Source organism: Bicyclus anynana, chromosome 20 (genome assembly GCF_947172395.1).
Source record: "Bicyclus anynana chromosome 20, ilBicAnyn1.1, whole genome shotgun sequence".
Taxonomy (NCBI): domain Eukaryota; kingdom Metazoa; phylum Arthropoda; class Insecta; order Lepidoptera; family Nymphalidae; genus Bicyclus; species Bicyclus anynana.
Window position 1 is genome coordinate 11896106 of NC_069102.1, and position 13458 is coordinate 11909563.

Below are 13458 nucleotides of genomic sequence, written 5' to 3' on the forward strand. Positions count from 1 at the left end.
AGGAGGATAAAGGATTTTTCTTTATTTAATCTCGTTCAATCGACCTTTATTAATTTCCCTTTTTCAAATATTGCCTCTCTCTACTCGTTTTATGTTCGCGGTTTGTTTTCAAAAGACTGTTTTGATCCTACTCGAAGTACCCACAGGTTTTTTAAGCTTTTAAATTCATTCTGACCTATTAAATAATAGCAGATTAAATCTTTAAAGTGAGCTGATGAAAATCTTCGAACATGAAAGTTTTCGAACAGTGCAAGTTGCCAGCGATAACCTACGGATCCGAGACTTGGTCGCTAACTATAGGCCCTATTAGTTCAAAGTCACTCAGCGGGCGATGGAGCGAGTTATGTTTAGAGTTTCTCTGCGTGATCGAATCAGAAGAACCAAAGTCACTGACATAGCTCAGTGAGTCGCGAAGCTGCAGTGGCAATGGGCGGGGCAGATAGTTCGAAGAGCCGATAGACGTTGCGGTCCCAAGGTGCTGGAATAGCGACCCCGCACCGGAAAACACAGTGTTAGTCGCCCCCCTACAAGGTGGTCCGAGGACATAAAGCGGGTTGCAGGGAGCCGCTGGATGCTGGCGGCTCGAGAGCGTTGTGTTTGAAGGTCCATGCATCGTCGACGTCCATCGGCTGATAATGATGATGATGAATGATGATACCGAAAATATCTACATTAAAAAATGTCCAGCGCGAAAATGCAGCCAGTATTCTTGCCACCATTCCACGTGGGCATGATTTGTATTGTTATTAGGAAAAGTTAGCTTAAGTTCCTTATTGTATTATCTCTCAATAAAAAAAAGCATTACAAAATATAAAGTAACAAAATGTAGATACACGAAATTACAAATATTTTAATATGTTGAAGTTTTCAATCCTTCATAAATAAGCTTAAGCGGAGCGCTAAATCGAGTGCAATTAATTATATGAAATTGCCTCTAGCGCTGAAAGTCATTCAGAACTTTTAATGAAAATTTAATGCAATTTTAATGAAAAACTCTCTAGCGAATAACTGCAGAGGCAATTTCTACAACTTGTCCTAAAGTCTAGACGCCATCTTAAACAGTTTTAACATTGGCTTAGCTTTAATTAGCGGCGCGCTAACTTTAATTTGCTAACTTTTACTTAAAAGTTGGGTGTTTTTGATCATGATTTAGATAAACTGATTTCACTGAGTATTTTAACTTTCAAATATATTATATTTGATATAATATTTCGACTTGAAACTCCGATAACTTTGTTATTATGTAAGTTTCGCGTGAAACTCCGATAACTTTGTTATTATGTAATTTTATTTGACGCCTCGTTGGTACAATGATTTGAGATCACGAGGTCCTTTAGTTGTAAAATAATGAGTTTTTCTTTTTTCCAAGAAATTTCATTTTAGTGAAAATTCTACACTTGGAGTTATTTTTTTTATAAAACAATATTTGCCATATATTTTAAATATGACCAATATTTCAGTTCCCCTCCAAATTGTCGGAAAATACTGTGTTATGAGTGGGTACCAGCGGGCAGGGATCTAACCACCACCCTTCGATGATGAGTCCGGCCGCTGTACCACTGAGCTATTGAGACTAAGAAAATTGGTGTATGCCGCCACTTGTACCGTACTTACCTGTAAGTACAGTACAAGTGTACAAGTACAAGACTCAGAAGTAGATTACATTAATAAGAAAACCAATATCGACCAAAGATTATGATTCACAACATTTGTCAACATTACTTAATTAACAAATCAAACTATAACCAAAATAAGACCCTAGAATGACAGACCTTGAGTGGAGTCGCGAACTTGTGATCGTTGTATGTAGGGCTAAGAGCCACCTTGACAATTAACAAACATTCTCCTTTCCAGTCAAGTCACTATCCCCGCCAATCTCAAAATCATCCATGAAGGATTATCCACAAAAGGTGTGAACGGATCGCACGCCACGCCAAGAATGAGCTAGACCGTACGGCAAGCGCCTTATATCGCCAGTCGTTATCGCCTGATGGCTACCCCTCTCTAACTCCCCACTCTTTACGGAAACAAGTCGCGCCACCTGACGTCATATCCGTCTCAGACTACTATGTCTAGTATAGTATTTCATAAAATACCCAAGGTATGTCTGACCATCGCAGGTTCTAGTTCTATTACTAATTACGTATACTGTAAATAAACCTACTCTGTACAGAAACAACCAAATTATTCAGAGTAATACATGACTTAATGACGTCATCGTTACCGACAATCCCGAACAATGGTCTCCCCGAGTAGGGTTGCCAGTTCGCCGAAACTAAAAGCCGGACAGTCCAGTTGTTTGGTCTGACATTTGACTAAAAAAGGCCGGACAACCTACATTATTGAGGATTTTGAGTAGGTACATCAGTATTAATAAGGTACGACAATTTTTTTTTGGAGTTTACTCCTTAAGAATTGATTTTCATAAACATATAGCCTCCAGTATGAAAAGAATATGGGCAGTAAAATTCGATAAATGAATGACAGTGTTAAGTTTTTTGTGCGCAACCTATTCTGCGCACATTTCACCGTGCGCTGTCACTTTATAGGCGTAAGTATTGTGACGTACATAGTGTATGCTGCGGGGAAACACCTATTTAGACAGTCGATCTGAAAGAGTAAACTTCATTCGTACGTCGGAGCTGACACACACATTTTTATGTAAATCAAACATTCATGATTATTACCGTAAATTTTGTTCTCACACACACTCGTCGTTGGCTCGTTTGCTAAATGTAAAGCATAACAAAAGCCGGACAAGCCGGACACCGTTTATTTTGACATGGAATAGAAAAAGCTAAATCTCCCAGCTTCAGTTTTCCCCACCACCTACAATATGGGTATTTTCAAGTCAAGAGTAAATAGGCATCTTTTAGGCAAGCGCATTCCACCATAGGCTGGATCATCGCTTACCATCAGACATGATTGCAGCTAAGCGCTTGCTTATTCAAAATAAAAAAATAAAAAAAATATGTCCGGTTTTATCCTGTCACCTGGTCACACTACCCCCGAGCCGGAAGCACGGGCCGCGTTATTATATTACAGCGGAATGAAGCATTACTCCAATTGTGTACAGATGAATAATTTATTAAAACCGCACGGCAAATAAGCACGAAAAGGGATCCGACGGCTCTCATTAATTAAACACGAACGGCCGTCAAGTCATTATAAAGATAGCGGATTACGAGCTAAAAATGTTCAAACAAAAAGAACCGCTAATTTGTGGAAACAATAGAAATTTAAAACCACTAAAGGTTGTTTCCAAATAAAGATATACGAGGCGCAAATGAGCGACGTAAAGGTCAAAATATTTTTACCAAAGGGTAAAGTATGCTCACCGGCTAATACAACGTCGGCTCCGGAAACCCAGGTATATAAGTAACAGGAGATCATAATACGTATATACTCGTATAAGGATCTGGTTAAATAATTGGTTTAATAAAAGTATGTTTCTTAAAGAAAAAAACATTTTTATTTATCACTCGTCTTGCTGCAAAAAGTTTGCCGGTGTGCCAAAGCGGCGAAGTAACATTTGAAGCTGTATTATTATTTTTTAACCGACTTAAAAAAAAAGGAGGTGGTTCTCAATTCGACTGTATGTTGTTTTTTTTTGTCAAACATGAAAACTAACAAACAAACCAATCATAAGTCTTCAAAAATTGCATTAAAACTTAGGTCGATTGGTCAACGATTTTTGCTTGTCCCCGTCGAGTTTATTGCCGGCTGTTTTCAGGAGAACCTGCCTTCCGAACATGTGGTCTACATATAAATTAATTAAGTTTGATTTTAGGATTATGTCACTGCACCTGGAGGCCACTCCTGTCCGTACACGAAGATCTCTGAGCGGGCGATGTCCACCCTGTTCCACGTGAGCGCCAGGGACAGCTGCTCGCTGGCGGTCAGGTGTTGGGCGCGGAACAGAGCGGTCAGGATCACCTGGTCCAGCTCCTGCACCTCGCCGCCCTCTGCGCGCTCTTGTATCCTGAACACTGTGATCTGTGAGAATAGAACATTATGTAATATTCTGTGCTTTTATACAAAGCAACAGTGCTTTGGTGGGAAAGGCGCCGGACTTATAACCGAGAGGAGATGGTTCGATCCCCGTCCGCAGGTCTAATGTCGTATCCACTCCTAACACAGTCTGTTTCGACGGGTTGGAGGGGAACGGGAATATTGATCATAATATGTAAATACTAGCTGACGCCGCGCGGTTTCACCCGCGTGGTTCCCGTTCCTGTAAGAATACAGGGATAATATATAGCCTATAACCTTCCCCGATAAATGGGCTATCTAATATTGAAAGAATTTTTCAAATCGGACCAGTTGTTCCAGAGATTTGCGCGTCCAATCAAACAAACAAACAAACTCTTCAGCTTTATAATATTAGTATAGATACAGGATGCTCGGGAGTATTTTCCATAACTTCAAGGTGTTGACAAGTCCACTTATAGTAGCCGAACTGCATAACTAATTTTTTTTAACTAAAAAAATTCATGTTTTCATACAAAGTAATCAAATAATTCTGACTGTCCATGTAACACAAGCCTTTATCAATCCTTGCATTTTAAAATACGCAATCTTAGTGGTAAGACTGTCGATATCGACGAGATATTTCAACTGGCTCCACACTTTACTAGTAAGCTACTTCATGATATTTATCAATGAATAAGTTTGGATAGGTCATAATATAAGGATGCGATATAAGGGACACAATTTAAGATCTATTTACAAAAGAAATATTTTTTACTCTGAAAATATTTATATCACATTTGTTCCTTGGACATTGTTATTAAATATTCCTTTAAGAATATAACCCTAGAATTATAGTAAATACTCTCGAGCACCCTGTATAGAAAGAAATCTCTGTTAACATTTACCGGCAATTTAAATTGAAACAGAAGGTATCTAACTAACTAAATCCGTATTCGACAAAATAACAAACTAGAACTTCGATATTTGAATTGTATCCGTCAAGCCGAACGTACTCGGAAATATTGGAATATGCAGAACTGTTGCGAAGTAGTACGAGTATTAGAAAATGTTGCCGTATTCTCGCAAAAGATTCGATAAGAATTCGTTCAGCTTATCCGCGAAATAGGTGCCGCTTAGGGATGCCACCTATTTTACAAAAAAACTAAATCTATACTAATGTTATAAAAGGGTAAAGGTTGATAGTTTGTGTGGTAGTAGGGGGTAATTTTTGGACCTACTGATTCGATTTTGAAAATTCTTTTAACAATTGAAAGCTACATTTTCACCAATTGTCTGCTAGTATGTGTACTATTTTAATGACATACGCGATTCAGAATAATGAAAATAAATGTGGGTCATGACGCAATTTCACGTTTAGAAATCACGCAATATCGAAATTTTCGATATTGAACTATAATATACATAAAGCAGATTATTATCAGTTCTCCTCGCGGGCATTAGCCTTCTTTATACTATTTCTTAGCCTTTTGTTTAAGTTTTGCCAATTAAAGTGTTTAAATAAAACAAAGTCTTATTTATAAGCCCTCCAGAACCCACCTCGAAACAGTGGTGTCAGAAGTAGGATGGGACCTATGACACTGTTTCGAGGTAGCTGCCAACCACCCCCACTTTGGGGGGCTTGAAAAAAAAGAATTGCAAATATACTTTTTACTTAGATACATATTCTAGACTAAATAATATATTCTCAGAACCACATATCTTAAAATAAATACCATAAAACCTTCAATTTCTGAAGAACGTATATTTCTATTAATTATTTTTATAAAAGTAATTAAAAAACTGCTGTTTTTATCACGTCTTTGCTGTTTTAGAGAATGTAGCGGCTCACGCTGCGAACATTGTAAAAGTATTTTTTATTCCAGAATTCATCTTTAGAGAGATCTTTAGGAAAATTAAAAACAAACATAAATCACGTGGTCATGGCCCTCTCGGGAGTCCGATAGGGAATAATATAAACGGAGCTCTTTTAAATAAATCAAAGTTAATGGTGCCATCTTTGTTTATACTCTTTAGAGATTTTGTAAAGTCGGTAGGTGTCAACCCTACACTACAGGTGATGTTTTGTGAAGCATTACATTTACCATTTTCAGATTTATGTGATTGGTATTCTTCAAAGTGGTGGACATGACTTCTTTTGAGTGGATATGATTTTGATTCGGAGGGCGTAGGTTCGAATTCGGTCTAGGGCACCTCTAACTTTTTAGTTATGTGCATTTTAAGAAATTTAATTTCTCGTACCTCAATCGGTGAAGAAAAAATATCGTGAGGAAACCTGCATACTTGAGAAAGTTTTTTTTATTTTATTTTTTATTTTAATATTATAAAGCTGAAAAGTTTGTTTGTTTGCTTGAACGCGCTAATCTCAGGAAAGGTCCGATTTGAAAAATTATTTCAGTATTAGATAGCCCATTTATCGAGGCTAGATATTATCCCCATATTCCTACGGGAACGGGAACCACGCGGGTGAAACTGCTCGGAAGATAGTATGTGATAATTGCCACGGTCCGTGGCCCACGTTAACAAGCATTACGTGGGTTAAAAAAATGTTGTAAAAGTTGTAGGTAAAAATCGTTTTGAATTTACAATGGTATTTTTTTAAAGGAATATTTGCCATATTTTTTATAATATTACCAACTAGTCGGGAAAAACTGTGCTAGGAGTGGGTACGACAATAGACAATAGACTAACGGGTGAGGATTGAACCACCACCCCTCGGTGATGAGTCCAACCACTTACCACAGCCGTTGAGCTATTGAGGCGAATTAATTTTTTTACTAATAACTTGAATAAGCTTTTCTATTTAATTTCGCAATATAATATCACTTGTGCTCAGTGAGATACAATAAAACGATCAATTTTCCGTCCCGCTTGGTACAATTAGGCCCGCCGTTGCATACTAATCTCTTTCTATGAGGGCGAATTGGGGTCGCGCCTGAAATGTCTCTGAGACGTTGAGATTCACAAATATTGCTTACAGCAGACATACTCGTATATAAGCATCGTAATAGGCTAACTCCAAACAATATTAATTTCGTACACGGAATAAGGTACCGAAATATATCAATATTAACTAACAAAAGTTAAGGATTTCGTTCAATAATGTGTTACGCCTATCTTTCGATCCACCCAGTTATAGTTGAGAACACTGCACTCGAAATTGTAGACCAATACGTTTACCTAGGACATATGGTCCAGTTAGATAGGTCCGGCTGGGCAGCATTCGGGAAACTCCGCGATATCTTTTCGTCCGATATTCCTCAGTGTCTGTAGACAAAAGTCTACGAACAGCGCGTGTTGCCAGTGATGACCTATGGTTCCGAGACTTGGTCGCTAACTATGGGCCTCATAAGAAGGCTCGGCGTCACACAGCGGGCGATGGTAAGAGCTATGCTTGGGATTTCTCTGTGTGATCGAATCAGATATGAGGAGATCCGCAGAAGAACCAAAGTTACCGACATAGCTCAACGAGTCGCGAAACTGAAGTGGCAATGGGCGGGGCACATAATTCGAAGAGCCGCTGGACGTTGGGGTCCGAAGGTGCTGGAATGGCGACCCTGCACTACAAAGCGCAGCGTTGGTCGACCAGGTGGACTGACGACATCAAGCGAGTTGCAGGGCTTCGCTGTATGCAGTCAGCTCAGTATCGTGATGTTGGGAAGTACCTACAAAAGGCCTATGTCTTGCAGTGAACGTCCATCGGCTGATATGATGATGATGATGATGATGAAGGATTTCTGAGAAAACTTAATTAAATAATTATGTATTTTATCAATTTTGTGATGTCTAAATATTACTTGAAAGGGATAAACGTCAAACTAATTATAAATAGACCATCATGGCCGACAGCGTTTTGACTCATATTAATTTAACAAAGATTTGATAATTTCTTAACAAAGAATACTACAATCTGATGCGATGCATCTGATACGTGCTCGTACAATGCAAATCTGTAGACACCTATCATAATAAGGTGCATGTCAAAAACATTGACATCTATCGGCTCTTCGAACTACGTGCCCGCCAATTGCCAAAAAGTTTCGCGACTCGTTGAGTTATGTTGGTGATCAGAAATGAGGAGATCCACAGAAGAACTTTAATAAATTCTTCTGTCGATCTCCTCATTTCTGATTCGATAAGGCAGAGATACTCCGAGCATAGCTCACACCTGGGGACCAAACCCTTTTACAAAATTATCATGATTTCTGTCATCTAATTTAAGGGCATAAATAAGGTTATGGCCCCCAGGGTACGAAGTGTCGAATTGTGGAATCGCTACGGATTCAAAAGCTTGTGGTAGCACACAAGGACACTAACCAGGTTCTTCTTCCTCGTGCACTGTAAAAGCTCTCCGTACAAACACTCTGCCTGCTGCAGTCCCACCTCGAAGGTCTTCTGTATGGTGCCGATGAGGTAGTCGCGCATGGACTCCAGCACTGTCTGCTCCCCGCTCTCCGACGCATATCTGGTAGAGGAAACATAGACTAATTAGCTATGGACTTGTATTGCACCAAATTCCCCAACAAAATTGTTTTACGGGGTTTGTAGGGGACGAGGTAAACTCACACATCGAAAATATTTAACAGCAATATTTTTTTATTCAGACAAATTATATTGTGTCCTTACACTATACATGTATAAGTGCTAGTAATACAAAATAAATCGCAATAAATTATATACTAGTATAGTAGTATATATACTAGTATTTTTCTCACACACCAATAAAACTTTAACAAACACGTCGTTTGGTCTCGCAGCAATAAATCACAACTGTACATGTAGATCGCAAAAACACACGTGTATTTTGTACACACACTAATAAAACTTTAACAAACGCATCGTTTGGTCGCATTCTACTACTTGATCGATGTTTTGGTATTCGGCTGAATAATCGATTATTTTTTTTAAAAGTTTAGAAATACTAACAAATGAAATCTCCATATTTTAGAGAACTAGAATTTCTTGACTGTTTTTTAAACTATACAACTGCACAAACCAGCATTTTTAGGAAGAGACGAAAACTTTAAGAAGATGGAAACATTAATTCAATAGAAACAGTTTTATAAACGCATTAAATCTTAGGACAGAATCTATGTCTAGCGAGTCAGGTCCCGATATAATTGGTCTGAGAGCACCGATCATATCAGAGAGAGGAGCAACCGCTTCTCTCTTGGACTCTTGGAGAAACAAACTAGACTCCGCGCCACGAAAGAAGTCTTCTAACGGAACATCGGAAGTGTTACGAACGAAGTTGCCAAGTTATAACTGAGTATATGGCTGTCCTTTCATCGCGAGACGTTTAATCAACTCTGAAATGTTGTGCAATAAAGAAAACATGGCGTGCAGGGGTCCACGACCATTCAATATGTTGGGCAAAAATATAGCTCGCAGTATTTTGCGAAACATTTTTCAGCGAATTTTACGTACACGGCTTCGGCGTCATCGTTTTAAAGTCACTTTAGTGTGAACAATGTTTTCAATTTACTTGTGTTTTAAACGTCTTCAAAAAAATAGGAGTTTCTCAATTCGACGCATATTTTTTTTTTTAGTGTTTGTTACCTCATAACTTCGCACTTTATAAACCAACTAGCTGACGCCGCACGGTTTCACTCGCGTGGTTCCCGTTCCCGTAGGAATACGGGGATAATTTTTGTATGAAAGAGTATACTTCCATATTGGTCCCATTTCATGATGTTTTACTAAGTCATGAAAAATGAATGGATGGAATGGCGCTCAAAAGAGGAAATTTCCATATCTCAATATTAATTGTGGTCAACAACGAACGTTATTTAAAAAAATAATACTTAAATATCGTCTACAATGTCGTGTTGTGTGTTCAGGAACTGTATAAACTATTTAAACATAAATAAATAATGGAATTAAAGACAAAATTGTGCATCCTATCATTCGGATCACTTTTTGCGGTGATTTTAGATTTTATGTTGATTTAGATTTTTTGAGATAAAATGATCATTGCATTTCATTTTGATGAAAATTGGTTTGAGTTAAAATTAAAATAAACGTCTTTGAAGTCGGTTTAATTTTTTGATAAAAAGATTATCCTTCAATATTGTTTTCAGTTGTAAATTGACAAATTAATAGTTTACAGATTATATTCGTAATATTTCATAATCAGGGTCAAAGTGTTAGTGATAAGCAAGCGTCAGTAGGTAATGGTACCCGCACGTAAGTTCTAGTTAGGAATTCGTATCCTGACGTCAATACTAACTTTACCACCCATGGGAACCACAGAATAAGGTCACCTATCCATTACACTTGCGCTATAGCGAGATAGCGCTGAGTGAGGAAGCGAAGCGAATTTTTGTCGAGAGAACTTTCATTTTCATTTGTCGGCATTTTCGCATGACATCAGCTGGCACAGGCTATACTAATATGATAAGGGCGATGCATATTTTTAAATATGCCTCATTGAAGTTATCTTTATCTTTCGTTTGTCAAATCTGTGTTTATGTGAAGGTTTTACCTATACTCTCATTATAACCTTCCATGTATTTTATATCGGTTATTAGCCGAATTAACCGAGCTTTAAGCTTAGCAACGCATTTGGTGATTCAATTTTATTTATATACAGATGAATATCTAATACAATTAAATTATCTGTTAATTGATTATGGTATATCTACTTGAGCGTAAAACAGTTTGGGGTATGCCATTTCTTAGCATTGAGTTAAACACATCCAACATAGTTAACTCATACATAATTATTTAAAACACTTTCATTATGCTAAGCAATAATAATTAAAAGGGTGGCATTACATATTCCTCGCAACGCATCTGATGGACAGCTATCCTAATAAACCCCTTAAGTAGTTGAGGAACAGTTGGAAAGTTCCTACATTATGTCAAAATAACCTGATACCCACAAAGGCAAACTTGCTTAACTATGAAGGGTTTATCAAATTCGTAATGAACGTGCTTTTGTCGTTACTCGTATCTCCATCCGTATTCAGATATGCAGTTTTCTATATGATGGCGATTTAAAAGAAGATATTTTTATTGTATCAGTGGTTCTGTTTTTCTCAGCTTAGCTCATTCTTACTAATGTTTTTTACAAATGCATATGTGACTGATTGTAACGTTTTTAAATTTTATGTGGTGTAGTTAGTTTACCTATATACCTACATAGATTTTATATATTAAACTTACGTAACGTAACTAACTGCATTACGTTACGTAACATTGCAAGTTATCGACTTTACTTATCACCATACCATTTTTAGGGTATTTTTATAATGAAATTCACAAGGAAAACTATTATACTATTACTAAACTAGGTATTTAAAAAGTTATAGTCGACCAACTTAAAAAGGTAATTAAAACTCGAAAATTGCTTACTTATTCCGTTGTTAATTAAATAGATAAAGTTGTTACTAAGATAACTCAGATTGTTAAAATAAAATTGAAAAAATAAAAACATTTTTGAGGTTCCTTACCTAATTTCTACATGTAACTGATTGTAACGTTTTTAAGGATGATTTTTTTTCTCGTTCCGTATTCCCATAGTGTGTGATAGTGATAGCATGAATTATTATTAATTGGCCGGTTTTTTATATTAAACAGTTTGACGAATTTCAACAAAAGATTATGAAAATTCGTCTCAATTGTGGCAGTCACATAATTTAATTTTTTTCTCCATACTTCTCATTGTTTACTATTTTATTCATATTTCCATTCTTTTTCTTTTTGAGGTAACATTTACTATTCCACATTCCATTCTACTCAAATTGTTATTTTTTATATTAATACTCATTTGAAAAAGCATTTGTGCCAGTGGAAGGACTTATGAGGAGAGGAAGGCCAAAGAAGAGATGGTTGGATTGTGTGAAAGAGGACATGTGTGTAAAAGGAGTGGATGATGAGTTGACGAGTAATAGAGACGAATGGAAAAGATTGACATATTTTTCCGACCCCACTTAAGTGGGATTGACACATTTGAACAAGCTCAGAAGGTCTAGCACCCAAAGCTGTAAAGCCAATTTAAAAAAAAGTAACACTCACTTGTGCACAAACGCGATGAGGTCGGCGGCGCGTCCGCTGCCGTCGCACACCACGACGGGCACCGGCGGGTTGTCGGTCACGTACTCCAGCACAGCACGCACCGTGTTGGTGCCGCCCTCTATCACGAGACATACCACCGGCGTCGACGAGTGTGTGTCTGGAACAAATATGGCGAATATTAAAAAAAAATTAAAAAATATTAAAGAAATGTGGACAAACTTTCGTTATAGTGGACTACAGTTCGTTTCATCCTACAGATCCTACAGATGGTGCGGGTGAGAGTTGGTTTCACTCTTGAAAGTTTGCTTCACGATAATAGTACGTATTATGTATTCCATACAGGCGACTGTCACCGTACCTATGTTATATGAAAAACACTTTAGTGGAAGATTTCGTATGCCCCTAAACCTCCTTCATCCGGCCCTCTCGCATAATCTGTTTTAAGAGAACGTCTATTAGTAGATACTATAAACATTTAATTTAATTACAATATGCTTCTAAACAATTAGACTTAAGGGTAAAATATACAAAACGGTTCTAAGACCTGTCGTGCTGCATGGATCAGAATGTTGGGCGGTGAAAGGGACGGATAGTAAACGAATGCATGTGAACGAAATGCGTATATTGAGATGGATGTGTGGTGTGACAAGGATAGATAAAATAAGGAATGAGTATATAAAAGGAAGTCTGAAGGTGGCGCCAGTAACAGAAAAATTGAGGAGTAGAAGGTTAGCTTGGTATGGACATTACATCGCTCATATGCAACATCTCAAAACACATCTCAAAATTTATGATAATTGAGTTATTGTTATTAACTTTGTGATATAAGAGGAGATGAATAAAAAGAAACTATTTCTGGCCAGTTGATAGTTTTCTTGCCCCTAAGACACCAGTTTAAGGGCCGGAAAAGCATTGTAAAAGTAATTTAATATTTTACCATTATCTTTTAATAATGGTAAAATCTTACAGGTAGCCTTAATAAGTTGAAGGCTTAGAGGATTATTACAAAGTGAAATATTTTGATTATGTTTATAAAGGATCGGAATCCGTACGCAGGGTTCCCGACATCTTCAACAATTTAGGGCTAAATTATGAAATTTCATACCTATTCGTCAAGTCAATGTTTTGATATGGGTAGTGATTTTTAATTTTCGATACAAGGGTGAAAATGTATTTAGAATGGCCATTTTAGGGTATATCGTTGTAAAACAAAGAAATAACGTAGGTAAGCCAATTTAGAAATAATATTTTCCTGAATTGATTTGAACTGTGATACGAATCTGGGACCATAGAACATAGAGTATTATAAACACCTCATAAGGATGATCCAGTTTCGAAGTGATAAGTATGTACATATAAGATTTTCTGTAGGATCTGTACGGTGGTTCGTCGATTTTTCGCAGAAAATAGCAAAACAAATCAATTATTCTCTATTCATAATCAATTTCT

General features: G+C 37.2%; 1 protein-coding gene across 1 annotated transcript in view; it reads right to left on the reverse strand.

Moving 5' to 3' along the window:
• LOC112047143 (transient receptor potential cation channel trpm) overlaps positions 1-13458 on the reverse strand; it is a gene marked incomplete in the record, with an annotated part of 316213 nt that overhangs the window by 68478 nt on the left and 234277 nt on the right. The window contains 3 exon segments of the mRNA XM_052887808.1: positions 3807-3996; positions 8308-8455; positions 12010-12166. Coding sequence (XP_052743768.1) covers positions 3807-3996; positions 8308-8455; positions 12010-12166 — 495 coding nt within the window.